The 15904-nt window shown below is 33.1% G+C and overlaps 1 protein-coding gene across 15 annotated transcripts in view; it reads right to left on the bottom strand.

The window, feature by feature from the left end:
* Positions 1–15904, bottom strand: part of cac (calcium voltage-gated channel subunit cacophony) — a 1271727-nt gene that overhangs the window by 211369 nt on the left and 1044454 nt on the right. For all 15 annotated transcript variants that reach the window (XM_081764099.1, XM_081764105.1, XM_081764112.1 and 12 more), the window contains 2 exons: positions 11033–11145; positions 5842–6102 (listed from right to left, as the gene is read on the bottom strand). In XM_081764099.1, the coding sequence (XP_081620225.1) occupies positions 5842–6102; positions 11033–11145 (374 nt within the window). The remainder of the gene's footprint in view (positions 1–5841; positions 6103–11032; positions 11146–15904) is intronic.

The raw sequence follows: 15904 nt of genomic DNA, 5'->3' as shown, positions 1-15904 counted from the left end.
ATTGTACAACTAGAATACATATCAAGGTTTATGATATTCCACGTAAAGCTCTAATTGATACTGGCGCCATTGTATCTTCCATATCTTATTCCTTTTGGCCAGACCTCACTAAAAATATCTCTAACCCTAGGCTGCGAAAGGTAGGCAATTTGGTTCTAGTTGAGTACACCGGTAAGCACAAAAAAGAGGTTATGGGAAGAACACAAGTGGAGATTTCACTACAAGACTATGAGATTTCTCTACCTATTTAGTTCTAAATGGATTAAATGGAAATATTTTAATAGGACTGGGATTTTCTCACACTTTACGAGCAGTATTGGATTTTGAGAACAAAACATTTTCTATCCGCAGCCTTAAGGACAAAATAATTTTACATCTAATACCTGCTACCGATAACCTAGCTTGTCAGTATCAACCTTTTTTAGATAGCGTTTTACATGTTTTAAGTGTAAATAATTACGATAATAATGAAATAGATATCATAAAATCAGAAGATAAAGGTGCTAATCTAAATAACAAAAATCGATCATTTGATGATTGTGTTAATGAAATTATTGGTTCTATAGGGTAATGAACATAATAAATTTAATCAGAATTTAAGAATATTCTTCATAAACATACAAAGGTGTTTTAAAAATTCAGAGATGCTGCAAAAAACTCACGTATACAATTGATGTAGATACGGAACAGCCAATTGTAACGAAACGTTATATTATACCGTACAAATTTAGAGATGAAATAAGGAAACAAATCAGTGAGATGCTGCTGAATGGGGTTATTCGTCCCTCACAAAGCATACATCTAAATCCGACTCATGTCGTACTGAAAATGGATGGAAATCGACTGAGAATTATTCTTGACCTGAGAAAACTAATCAAACATATACAGCTACAACAAGTAAGGTACCCTTATGTTGATGAGATCCTCAGTCCTTTGCAGGGCAATACAACATTTAGAAATTTGGATCTTGTCTCAGCGTATAACCAAACATTATTAGAGGAAAGTTCTAGGCCTTATATCGCTTTTTCATTCGAAGATCAATTGTATGAATATAACCGAGTAGTTTTTGGATTGATTAATGGGAGTTCTGCTTTAGCTGCTTGCCTAAGTCAGATACTAGGACGAGACCTACGTTCTAATGTCATTTCTTATGCAGATGACATTTGAATTATGTGAAAAACACCCGAAGATTATTTGAAAAATCTTGATATTGTCCTGAAACGTCTGGAAAAATTAATTTGAAAAAATCAATTTTTTTGAAGAATTCTATTAAATTTCTTGGTTATAACATAAATTCACAAGGGATGTGTTTTAGTAAATCACAGGTCCAGACTATAAAAGATTTACATTCCGCAACAAATTTAAAGGAAACACGCCAAGTTTTAGACTTGTCCAACTAGTTCCGAAGATCAATAACTTGGTTAGCTGAAATTGCAAAGCCTCCGTGCAGAAAGGAATTCCTTAGCAGTGGGGTGACGCACAAAACGAAGCTTTCACAGATTGAAAGCTTGTATAACTAAAAACATTCATTTGAATCCTCCCGATTTTGATCGTCCTTTGTAGGCCAGTGTGACGGGTTCTTATCCGGAATTTCTGGAACATTATGGCAACGCAATCCTATTGTAGAAGAAACAGCAGTAATATATTATGTCAGTCATACATTGAAGAGTTCAGAGAAGGTATACACAACCACGGAAATTGAACTACTTGCTGTACGTTTCGCATTTCAGAAGTTTGCCTCCTACATCATTGGTCGCCATTTTGTAGTTTTGACAGACCATAACTCTTTACGTCATCTTAAAAGAGTTCATGGTTACAACAGTCGTTTACTGCGATGGTCATTGGAACTGCAGTCTTTCGATTTCGAAGTGCAACATTCGATACATTAAAGGTATCCATAATGTTCCTGTAGACACATTATCGAGATTATTTCCGGACGCCGAACATCGAATTCTGTTCATAAATGCATTCAAAGTTCTCCAGGATGAAATGGCGAGAATATATTTAGAATTACGTGGAATTACATCGAAATTACGAGGAATATGCAAAAATCATAACGCGCTTAACATCTTGTCCCAAGGATTGTGATTTTCCTCGTAACTTGAATTTAATAGATAACAGATGTCGAATGATGTACACTTGATCAACGATTTCATGTACAAAGATAGGAAGAGAATATGTATATTGCCGAATTTGGTACTTCGCATATTAAAGGCATATCATGACGATTTTGGACATTTTGGGTATTTGATGGTACACTCGTTCATCAGTAAATTCTTTTATTGAAGTCACTTAGGACCCAAATCAAGAAGTATGTTAACGACTGTGAAGAATGTATAAAAATCAAAGATATCTATCAAGCTATATATAAACCCATGTTGTCAGTTATACCTGAGAGATCTTATTCTTTTATTTCTGTAGATCTATATGGATCTTTTCCATGAGCACATACTGGTGACATTTATCTTCACACAGTTATGGATATTTTTACAAGGTACTTAGTAGCGTATCCTTCAAGAAACGTATCTTCCTCAGCAATTATGCACATAATTTTGAATGTTTATATATCACATTGAGGTCTTATTGAGCACATATTTTGCGACAATGATGGTCAGTTTCGAAGTAAAGTTTCTTTCCGTGCTGTGAACAATACCAACATTCGAGTTCATTTTGTTACTCCATTTCCACCTAAGTAGTTCAGTAGTAGAAAATATTCATCATCATCTTGGTGTGCTATTCCGAAATTGTTGCAAAAATAATTACTCTGACTGGATCAAATATGTGACTAAAATTACACATTTTTCTTAAATTATTCTCTTTCCGACACTTTGGGTATCATTCCAGCAAATATTCATAATGGAACCAATATCATAGAAACAATAGAACAACATTTTGGTATCAAGCTTAGTGAAAATGACGACCTCGATAATTCTCATCTTATCAGCATAGTGCATCTTCGTAGAACACAGAAATTCCACCTACGTAACCAGACAATTGCAGATCATCAAGTAGGAAAATCTAAAATACAGATCAATGATCTCGTTTTTGTTCGGTTACGCTCACAAAGTGATGCATCACTGAAGCTAATCTACAAATTTTGTGATCTATATACCGGGCCTTATGTATGTATCGAGCAGATAAACCCAAAGGTTTTCAAATTGTGTGATGTCAAAACCGGTAAACTTTTAGGTTTACGTAATATTGATGAATAAAAGAAATAGTGCCCATCGCACCATACGAAAAGCATGGTTGCAAGTTGTTAAAAGGTTAGTTCCCTAAGAACTATCATCCAAAGTCAATATTGTAAGGATCATCACCTTCAGCGCAAGCACATGTTACCACAACACGTGCTACTATTTACAAACAATACAAGCAGGCGAGAAACTACAACTAGGAAGACACGAAACCAAGACGATGGAGCCCGAGGAGGAACGAGCCACCAAGAGACCATCTATAAAAGCGAAGACTGAAGAGGAAACAGCTATCAGTTTCACCACTGATCAAATAACCTACACCTGCTCCCGAGGTCGCTTTGGACTAAGGAGTTCACCTATACCTAAACCCGAGGTTACTTTGGACTAGGGATCCTAACCACAACTAAATCTCGCGAAGCTGCTTTGGGCTGAGGAGGTTTCCTGCAAGTACTCGCCTAAAACACTGCAGATTTACTGGAGGCTGCTATGAGCAAAAGGGGGACCGTGCAAAAGGGGCATCATTCTCCTTCATCTTAGTCATTCATAAGGAAAGACACTAATAGATTGCTCTTTGTAAATTCAAAGATATTTGTATTTAGATTTTATAATAAAATTGGTAAAGGGAAAACACCCGGAACGCTATTGACTCTACCTCAAAGACATTACAATATAGATAATGTTGATTCCTCTAGTTAATTTAGTACAATAATTTTCTTATTGTATGATTTTATGTGATATTAATTATTGTTTGTTTCTTTTCCTTTAATAATTGTTCTGATTTATTGTGATTCTTATTCTGTTTCATGACACAAATGACGTTTTCCAATTTTATATTAGCTGTGCACGAACGGAGGAACACTGTTATGTTGTATTTCAACTTAAATTGGCTATAACAACAATAATTATAATCCATTATTAAGGAAAAAATTCATTTAGGGACTTCATTAAATTTTGAATTTGCCTTCTCTTCAATACTTGATTAAAATGAAATGTAATGAATTATTGTGAAATATATTAATACGATATTGAAATGAAATATAAAATTATAATGTTTTGTCCTAATGAATTGTACTTTTGTTATATAAGAGGGAAATTCGAAAAATAAGGTACCCACATATATGTTATGTAAATTATATTACGGTCCCAGAATTCTTTCCTTAATTGTGAACAATTTAAGAAGTCCCATAGTTCGGGAGCCATTATACAACGATAACGTGTATTTACTTCTTTCATCTTATTTAATATTCAGGTCAAAAATGTTATTTCATCTGGCACTAGTTACAAATTAGAAGAAGAAAAAATGTTATAATGAAGTCATGAATAATCTTGTTTTGTAAATATTTGTATTTCTGTCGCTAGATTCAAATATTTGTTGATTCGTCGTTAGGACAGTAATGAGGTTACCAAGGTAACAGTTCCGTTCTCATGTACCTGTTTATTTATGATTATCAAAATATAATTCAATAAGACGCCATATAATATAGAAGTCTATTGAATTGCTGTGAAGTAATTATTAATTATTTTGAAATATAGCTCATTCAATGATCAAAAATATTGTGTAATCATTGAATTATCGCCATAGTAAGCAACAATAATCATATATATGAGTTATATTCTAAGATATGTAAATCGAACTGAGATGTCGTTATAAAGTTTTAAGAAACGTAGAATGCTTATTTTGCAATCCCATTGATTTCTTGAAAGATTTTAACTCCACACATGCCTTGCGCTACTTGCCGGTTTGTATTAGAACGTTGTTTACCAGGCGGCATAGCGTTTGTCATTCTTCGAATCTGGAGAAAACCTACAAGCTACAACGGATTGCTGTTAGTTTTCTATGTTCAACTTGACACATTTAAAGAAAAGTTAAAGATCCATATCATGTATAATACTCCAGTATATCTTTTTAAAAAATCCGTAAAGTTGACACTACGTCAAAATTGATGTCATATTCATAATTAGGAAAAGGATAGGCCGGTTAACTATCGTTAATAACATCACGGTTTTCATTTTTTTTAAATGTTTAACAGCGTAATGCTACAACTTCTACACGTAATTTTCTAATTTTAATTAGATATTGATTGTTAAACATCGTTTACAAAGTTGCTTTTTATTATTGATACGTTAGTTGTCAATCTCTGTAGTTTGGTAGATTTAAAGTCACGTTTTTTGATGATGAAAAACACCTGAACAACAATAATTCATTCAGTAAATAGTTTCTTTTTGCATGAACTAGAAAATTAACTGAGACAATCCTAACGTTCTAACATTTTGAAAAACGTGATCATCCGGCAGGTGTGATACTCATTAACATGTTTGACAATGCTGTCAGTTCATTCTAATTTCCATTGAAAAGAATATTATAGAAAGGAATAATATACTTACAGTTTCCGTTGGGCTTTTGTGTGTGATGGTAATTTATCAGATATCACTATCACTTTGATCACAAACTAAAAACACTCGAAAAACAACTATATTGACGATTTTAAACACTCCAAAAACACATTTTTAAAATCCTATCAGATATAATCTTTTTTCTTTTTGAGAGATATATATGTTGAAATGCACCTTAATAAACACACATCATAAAAATAATAAAAAAAAGTTAACAACATAAAACATTGTATCACTGATAACGATCACTTACTGGCAAGTTTCTTTGCTGTCCTTGCTCTCATCGGTACAGTAGAAAAATTTGCCATTGAACAACTGCACAGCAATTACAGCAAAGATAAATTGAAACAGTATATAAACAATTAGAATATTAATAACGTTTTTTAGTGAGTTCACCACACAGTCAAACACTGCCTTTAATTTGGGTACACGCTTTATGGTTTTGAGTGGTCGAAGCACTCTTAGCACCCGTAAAGATTTGATCGTGCTCAGATTTTGACCAGCTGAACTGCCCCTGTTAAAAAGATAGGACAAATAAAAAGAATTACTACGATTGTATATTGAAACATTGGAGTAATAAGACAAGTAAACTTGGCGACATTTTACTTAAGGACTAGTTAGTATTCCTTCGAAGAAAATGACATCAGAAAAATGTCCGCTTTAAACATGGAACCAAACTAGTTACTTTTTACAATAAAAAAATATTTTCTACAAAATATTACAATAAAGAAATTTATACGTGATTATGTAACAGACAACATTTTTATTTATATGAATTGCACTCTCCCCTTATAAGCAATATTTTGCAAAACGCTGGGACACATACACTTATTTTGAATGAGGGCTTTATATATCGTCTTTCATATTCCTAACTTGAAGGGCTCGAGAGATACTTTACTTTTGATATAGATTTTTAATCCCTCACCTCTCTGTAATATACACACTTCAATCAAAATGAATTTATGGAAACCCATCTGTAAGTAAGTGCTAATTATGTTCAAAAATTAATTTCAAATAATTTAGCAGTTTTCTGGTGATGATGCAATAGACAAAGTCAATTTCATTTTTATTTTATCTTGACCTTTCCCCACTTTAGAAGCTTATTTTTTCTTGTTTTTTAAATGCTGTGGCACGTGTTCATAATATTTTTAATGACAAGTCCATCTACCGACTTTCATGTTCCTAACTTGTGGGGTTTGTGAGATACTCCATTTGTGGCATAAATTTTGAAACTCTTCTTTGCCTTGGATACGCATGTTAATGAAAATGACATAGTAAACGTCTAGTTCGAGCCAAGGACTAACTTTGTTCAGAAATTCATTTTAAGCATTTCGGCCGTTTTTTTCGTGATGATATAACAGAAACGTGGATTTCATTTATATTTATGTAGATAACCTCTTTCCCTTTTCGAAGCGGAATATTCTAAAATGCTCGGACATTTGTCCATTTATTTTTAATAAGGTGCTTGTAAACCGAGCTTCATGTTTCTAAAGTGTCCTCTTCGTCACCTTAGGATAAGCAATTTAATCAAAGCGATATGATGGGAACCAAGTACAAATTATGTTCAAAAATGTATTTCAAACGGTTAAGCTGTTTTTCAGTAATGATGTAACTGATAACGCCAATTTAATTTTCATTTATATAGGTTGCTTCTTTTAGATGCGCAATTTTTGAACTTTGTTTTTAATGAGGAGTTTTGTATACCCATATTCATGTTTCTGACTTGAGGAGCTCGTGAGATACACCTTTTTTGTCACAAATTTTGAATCTCTTCGTCCTTAGCAACGGCGCTGACTTTTCAAAATTTATCAATGTGGGAACATATCAATGGCGAGATGTGTTAGCCTATATGTTTTCAGGGAAGTCTCGATATTTGATGGATTTATTTTTAGTTAAAAAATCTTTTTATGAACACTGTCATAAAGGGCTGTGCTGTGATAAAGTAAAATATACCGGTACTATAAGGATAAGTTGGGGCTGCCCTAGCTCAGTCGGTAACACGGCTGACTTAAACGTAAGTGAAACAGGTTCAAATCCGGGTTCAAACTAAAAATCTTGTGGGTGTGCCGCACCCACAAGATTAATTGTGTGGGTGCTGGAGCCCCGGAGCACCCACGTAATCGGTGCGCATGGTCCTTAGGATCAGCATTTCAATCGAAGTGACATGATTCAGTAAAAACAACTTCAAGACAAGTATGAATTATGTTTGAAACGGTTCAGTCGTTTTGTCATGATGATATAGATTGTTTACTTCAAATTTGAAAATATATTTTATGTGAGAGTTATTACAATATTTCAACAAAATTCCTAGCAATATTTGGAGACAGTAGTAAAAATATCTAACAACAAATTAGTTACGTCATATCCTGATATATATTAAATATGTATATCTCTATTGTAATATATTTTGAAAAATATTCTTTGATTTATCTGTATCAATAAAAATACTTGAACTCCATGAAAAAGCGGATCATTTGCTGCTCTAATTCTGTGCAAAGGACAGATGTCTTAGAAGAAATAATAACTTTTAAAATGGAGGTAATTGTTACAATTTGAAGAATAGAATCCTAAAAGCTGAAATAATAATAATAATAATAATAATAATAATAATAATAATAATAATAATAATAATAATAATATCAAAGGTACAGACAAAAATTTCTTCGACAAGTTTTAGGTAAGAAATATTTCACGATTATTTTATGTTTTCGCGTGAAAAGTAATATGTCTAACATTTTCACAACTTTGTTTGAAAATAACTTCTAAGTTCTAGAAAGCTCTATTCTCCAAATTTTAATTTTAAGTTATTTTGAAAAAAAAAAGTTGCAACAAAATGCAAACAATTCTTTGATATTATATGCGCGGTGGCGTATAAGTCAATTTACCAAAGATATATGAATATGACTGTTTAGGTAAATTGATTTTTACACCAGCCTGTATGTATTTATAAATACTACAATTTACCACAACTAAAAATATAAGTAATACACAAATTGAATTTCTCATAATACTGTGAAAATTGACAGTATACAAATATTACCGCTAAGGTGTAATCTACAACACAGTACTAGAAATACAATATTAATACTATAACATATAGGTTGATACTGTGTAACTAACAAATATTTCAAATTTCTTGTTAATATTGATAATGATTTTGCGTAACTAAGAGAATATTTCAAATATCGTGTTAATATTAATAATGATTTTGGGTAACTAAGACAATATTTCAAATTTCTTGTTAATATTGATATTGATTCTGGTTAACTAAGAGAATCTTTCAAATTTATTGTTAATTCAAGAAATAAAACTCTTTAAAAATATTTACCTATGATGTAAAATATAAAGCTATTAACTTTCCATTCATAATTTGCTTTATTTCATTTCTAATATTTCGAAAAGAATACACCATGTATCCTCAGAGTTGAACTCCAAGGATGGAAGTAATAACTCATTACAGAAAGCCAGAAAGTAAGTGAAGGAAATGTACGCTGGAAAATTAAAAGCGTTACATCTTATATCATGTTGCTATGGTAAGTGCGCTAAATATCAATTTAATTGTTTAAATTTTAAAAAAATTACATTGTTCTTTTATCTGAAATGAATACTTTAAATTTCCGTTTTTTTCTTTTTTTTCTCTTTTTTTATTTTTTTTATTTTTTTTTTTATTTTTTAAACTTGTAGGTCAAAGTACTCAACCTATATGTTGCGACAGAGTTTTAATCTACAATTATATCTTACCTAAATGTGTTTAGTTACGAAAGACAACATAATTGCTACAATTAAACTTGTTGCGTTGATACGTGGATAATAAAGACGATCACTTCTGCTATTTCTTACTTACGTGTTTGTTTACGTGTGTAGCAATCTAAACGTGATTCGTGTATGGATATTTTTTTTTTTTTTAACAATACCTATGCTTATATACCATACTTTGTACGTATTATTCTATACGAAAGTGTCTTTATCTATAGATTTACTGTGCGCTTACTACATAATTTAGCTTTGCATTTTTTTTTGTTTCGAAGCACATTTTCTTTTATTTGACTTACGGGTTCCAGGGATCCGTGCTATATATCATAAGAAGAAAAAAAAAATGACCTATATAGTGCAGGTTTGATTTATCTCCAACAATAAATGTTTTAATATCTCATCACTATTTGTTGATAAAACTAAACAGAAGACTTTGTTGTCTTTTATTAAACCATTATATAGAACTTATAATATGCATTCCTTTGCGATAAACTAATACTTCAAACCTCTTGGAAACAAAGAATAGGAAATGGGCTGAGTAACACAATTGTCTACAAATTTCATTGTTAAAGAATCCAAAAGTACAACGAATAGTTTAATTTCGAAAAAAAAAAAAAAAAAAATTACCGTCAAACAATACAAGGAAAATAAGCTTATGTAAATGTTTTCAATAAGAAACCATTTACAAATGCTTCTTTTATCTACTTATTTTAGCTTATATTTATATATTTAATAGATTCAGCATTGCTGAATGGTTAACCTGTTCCCTTCTGATGTGATATTCGAGATTCGATCCCGATGTAGTAGATTGTTCATTATCCTAAAAGGCATATAGTTTGAAGAGAAACTAAAACAAATTCAAATGTACCAGCATGATTATTCACAAGAAAATACTTTGCTAAAACTGATAAAATTAATAAATAAATAAAGTTTAAAAAATATGAGAAAATACTTTTAAAAAAAAACATTGATTCGTGAATGTTCTTGATAGTCATAGCTGGATATAGGGGAGGGCAAATGGTTGTTTTACTTCCCCCCCCCCCCTCCAGCGACATAGGCAGCAGTGCCGTAAAAGCCCAGTGAGAGGAGAAAACAGAATCTTTAAACACCTCACGTAACGCTCTGTTGATAACTATAATTATCTTCAGGCAAAATGAAGCTACATCAATTGACTTTATATGTTCTGGAACTTATAATTACTTAAAAAAATTATTTTATTCTACCAACATCTTATGTTTTCAAATTCTTTGTTCCTGAAGGCAACAAACGAGTATGAAAAAGATTTCCAATAAAGGCCAGTGTGGGTCAGTAGTAGAATGGTCATCTTTGGTATGAAAGATTCTGGTTCGAGTTTAAAATGATTTGAGCTTTGTGATAGATAACACTGTGTTTGTGGATTTCTGGAAGTTTCACAGTTCTTTCCTACTCTCTACACTTCACAATTTTTTTTCGTCATTATTAACTTCTTCTTAACATCTGTTTTTTTCTTTTCTTTGTATAGCCACAGAAACTAATTTCATTATAGCTTACTAATGAATTTATTGAAATTGTATAGGTTTTATTTATTTCATATTATAAATGTCAAAAATTATATAATTGTCTGAATTTATATATGCCAAAGAATATCTTATAGTAAAAGAACTAGAATCATTCAAAAAGCAAGACGATCTTATTTTACTGTTTTTACTTACATCATATCAAATGTAAAAGAGACTGCAGCACACACTACAACAACAGCATCCATAATGTTCCAAAATTCACGTAAATAGGATCCAGGGTGTAAAATAATACCCAGATCTAAAATCTGAAACAAAAAAAAATATTGAGAGTGCATTAAAATATGGATTTAAAAAACTTAAATATTAATACCAAACGTTCAATTATAAGAAATTTAGTCAAATAAGTTATCTGCTACGCAGTACAGAAAACTTAAGCCGTACTTTATTGTAATGTATATTAAGCTTGGATTAAGCTTAATAGAGTGTATGAAACACGTTGTAATATTAATTATCTACTAACCTGAATAATGATCTTTCCAATATGTTTATGTAGCATAACAGTAGCATAACAAAAAAGCATTACACAGTATATAGTCTGAACATAATCACCGCTCGAAATATACAGTGATATATGAACCCCACGATGTTAGTGGAAATGCGAAAGTTCGAAAGAGACAGCTCAAACTACAAAATAGCTATTTGGACTTAAATTTTTGTAATTACGCTCTTGCTAAGGATTAACTCCGAATTTTCTTTCTAAATATAATCACCGTTCGCAATACGCAGTGATATAATATACATAGAAACAGTATATTTATCTATCTATATATTAAAATACTAGGTTTATATGTTTGTCTTCAATCCTTTCGACAATGAGATCTCGAAAACCACAACTGCTAGAAACATGCCTTTACACGGGTCGATTCCAAATTTTGTGTAGATTTTCTAGTTCTAATTGAATATTTTAAAAAAAGGCGTTATTTCTGTATTACATTTTAGCGGTACACTGGAACTGTTGAAATTTAAAAAAAATAAAGCATCATATCCTGGAGTTATACATTCCAACACCACATAGTTGTGTACAGGGGTTATACAACCCCTCTCTCAGGCATTTGTTTCTTGGGCAAATGGTATGGAAAAACGAAAGATAATCATTTCCCCAGTCTAAGACGAATCTTTGTTGTTTGGAGTGTTTTGACCAATGTACAACATATATATCACTGACATTATAATTAATTGTGTGTGTAATGTATTTACTTATTACATGCCGCATGCAAGAAGAAAGAAAACATTGATCATACATGAATTAGGAACTCCAACCAGAAATAGGCTCAAATCTTGCAAACGGTGCCAGATATTGAAAAAAAATCGAAAAAATCTACCCTTTATGATACCCCTTGCCAATTTTATTAAGATATCTACCACTTGTGTCTGTAAAGGGGACAGGGAGATTCATGCTCATATGTGAATGATGCGCTGTGTAAAGAGCGCAGGTTTAGCTAGTACTAGCAATTTTGTCTAACTGTCCCAGTAGGTTAGTTAACTTAAACACATAATTAACAATTTATGTTTGTATTTTTTTTTTTTAACTAGTGCACTAGCTATTACAAAAACATTTCTGTTTGTTTGTTTCTTTAGGAATCCTTGTTTCTTAGAAGTGATATCTTTTATGCACTCAAGCAACTATCTAGTGGATGGATGGATTCCTTTTAAGAAACAAGGATTCCTATATATATACAGAAAGAAAGAAAGAAAGAAACGTTTATATAATAGCTAGTGCATTAGTTTATAAAAAAAATTACAAACATAAATTGTTAATTATGTGGTTAACTTACCTATTGGGATAGGTACAAAACTACTGGCATAGATAAATATACTGTGTAATACCTTTCTATTGTGCCATTTTTGAAACAGAAAAACAATGTGGAGACTGTACATTAAATAACGACTCAAGACTTGTGGCTGTGATGAAAAACGCCCGAACAGTGCATTTGAAATATCGGAGAAAAAACAAAACTACATATTGAAACAAACATTGTTCATGTTAATACATAGATAATTAATATTGATAAGTACACTTAAGTTTAGCACTAACATACAATATAGAGTTTTATTTCATTAAAGGTTATATACAGATCTATTAACAGAGAAAGACAAAGGGATGACGGAGGAGTGTAACAAACAATAGTCGAAGCAAGTACAAGTAACATTTAATAGAAATATAATTCTAATGAAATTCTAATTCGATTCAAGACAGAGGGATGACGGAGGAGTGTAACAAACAATAGTCAAAGCAAGTATAAAATTGTAACATTTAATAGAAATATAATTCTAATGAAATTCTAATTCGATTCAACATCACTTAAATTACTTACTAGAAACACGTGAAAACAAAATTACACTTTCTTAAAAAAAATCTAGGCAATGAGTACTTTCGCTAAATATTTCATCAGATAGGAGGAAAACTTGAGGAGGAGAAGAGACAAGAAATATATTGAAGAACCGGGAAGTATAGAACAAGAAATTTAATTCAGTCATAAGACAGAGACGGGGCATGCGGCAAATAATAATAATAATAATAATAATAATAATAATAATAATAATAATAATAATAATAATAATAATAATAATAATAATAATATAAACAGTAGTAGTAGGCGAGCAGTAACTGTAGATAGTTTATTATAAACACATTCTAATATTGAATCCGAATTAAAATTTTTACTTCTAATTTACATAAAACAGTAGTTTACTATCGTTAGAGACAAGCCAATTGTAATGTTAATGCTAGTCCACATTACTATAAATTATTGGCTATGCTACATTAAGACTATTCTAGATGCATTGTCTAGGGGACGTGTGTAAACAAGATAGACCACCTGTCATGCACCCTCCGTCATTTTTTTCTTCTGTTCTGCTTTTGTATACCATGGCTTTATCTATCAAGAGTTTAGAGATCAACAGAGCAGTGCACTGATGGCTTTTGTGTAATCCGTGATATTTAAAACAAACAGTTCCTGTAGACTGCACAATTCCTGTCCAACAAAAATTACTCTGCAAGTGCCCACAGCCTTTTTCGTTTTTCTCATTCCGTAGAAAAATAGTGTTCTTAAAAAACACATTTGTTTTTCGTTAATGACTACTAACTCACAAAAATGACAGCATTGAGATGTTAACATGGAGCTAGCGCAAACCTCGTTAAGGATAGCGAGCCCAAGCTGGATCAGGTGTGAGTCTGTGCAAGCGAGAGACTCATTGAGGTTCTTGAGTGCGAATAATTTTGAGGATTGTGATCACTGAGACATCGTGGGCCTCGTTGAGATTAATGAGCGTGAGCCTTGTCAAGGATACGAAGCCCGAGCCAATGCGAGTATCATTGAGATTACTGAGCGTGAGTCCCAATGAGAATAGTAAACCTGGGCTAGCGTGAGCCTCACTGATATTAATGAGCGCGAGTACCATTGAAGGTAGTAAGCCTGAGTTCAAATGAGTCCGAGCCTGAGCTGGCATGAGCCTCATTGAAGTTACTGAGGGCGAGTTCTATTGAGGAAAGTAAGCCTAGGATCAAGTAATTTGATTTCTTGCCTGAGCTAGAGTTAGCCTAATTGAGATTAGTGAGTGCGAGTTCCAATGATGCTAGTAAATCTAAGTTCAAATGAGTCCGAGCCTGAGCTAGCGTGAGCCTTATTGATATTAGTGAGCGCGAGTCACATTGAAGATAATGAGCCTAAGCTCGAGTGATTTCGATCCTAAGCTAGCGCAAGCATCATTGTGGTTAGTGAGCGCGAGTTCCATTAAGGATAGTAAGCCTGAGCTTGAGTGAGTCTGAGCTTGAGCCTCAATAAGGCTCATTGATATTAGTGAGCACGAGTCCCATTAAGGATAGTAAGCCTGAGCTTGAGTGAGTCTGAGCTTGAGCCTCAATGAGTCTCATTGATATTAGTGAGCACGAGTCCCATTAAGAATAGTAAGCCTGAGCTTGAGCCTGAATGAGTCTCATTGATATTAGTGAGCACAAGTCCCATTAAGGATAGTAAGCCTGAGCTTAAGTGAGTCTGAGCTTGAGCCTGAATGAGTCTCATTGATATTAGTGAGCGCGAGTCCCATTAAGGATAATAAGCCTGAGCTTGAGTGAGTCTGAGCTTGAGCCTGAATGAGTCTCATTGATATTAGTGAGCGCGAGTCCCATTAAGGATAATAAGCCTGAGCTTGAGTGAGTCTGAGCTTGAGCCTGAATGAGTCTCATTGATATTAGTGAGCACAAGTCCCATTAAGGATAGTAAGCCTGAGCTTGAGCCTGCATGAGTCTCATTGATATTAGTGAGCACGAGTCCCATTAAGGATAGTAAGCCTGAGCTTGAGTGAGCCTGAGCTTGAGCCTGAATGAGTCTCATTGATATTAGTGAGCGCGAGTCCCATTAAGGATAGTAAGTCTGAGCTTGAGTGAGTCTGAGCTTGAGCCTGAATGAGTCTCATTGATATTAGTGAGCGCGAGTCCCATTAAGGATAATAAGCCTGAGCTTGAGTGAGTCTGAGCTTGAGCCTGAATGAGTCTCATTGATATTAGTGAGCGCGAGTCCCATTAAGGATAATAAGCCTGAGCTTGAGTGAGTCTGAGCTTGAGCCTGAATGAGTCTCATTGATATTAGTGAGCACAAGTCCCATTAAGGATAGTAAGCCTGAGCTTGAGCCTGCATGAGTCTCATTGATATTAGTGAGCACGAGTCTCAGTAAGGATAATAAGCCTGAGCTTGAGTGTGCCTGAGCTTGAGCCTGAATGAGTCTCATTGATATTAGTGAGCGCGAGTCCCATTAAGGATAGTAAGCCTGAGCTTGAGTGAGTCTGAGCTTGAGCCTGAATGAGTCTCATTGATATTAGTGAGCGCGAGTCCCATTAAGGATAATAAGCCTGAGCTTGAGTGAGTCTGAGCTTGAGCCTGAATGAGTCTCATTGATATTAGTGAGCGCGAGTCCCATTAAGGATAATAAGCCTGAGCTTGAGTGAGTCTGAGCTTGAGCCTGAATGAGTCTCATTGATATTAGTGAGCACAAGTCCCATTAAGG

This window comes from Thermobia domestica, chromosome 7, assembly GCF_964235325.1.
Source record: "Thermobia domestica chromosome 7, izTheDome1.hap1.1, whole genome shotgun sequence".
Classification (NCBI taxonomy): Eukaryota; Metazoa; Arthropoda; class Insecta; order Zygentoma; family Lepismatidae; genus Thermobia; species Thermobia domestica.
This window is presented reverse-complemented; position numbering and strand designations above follow the sequence as displayed.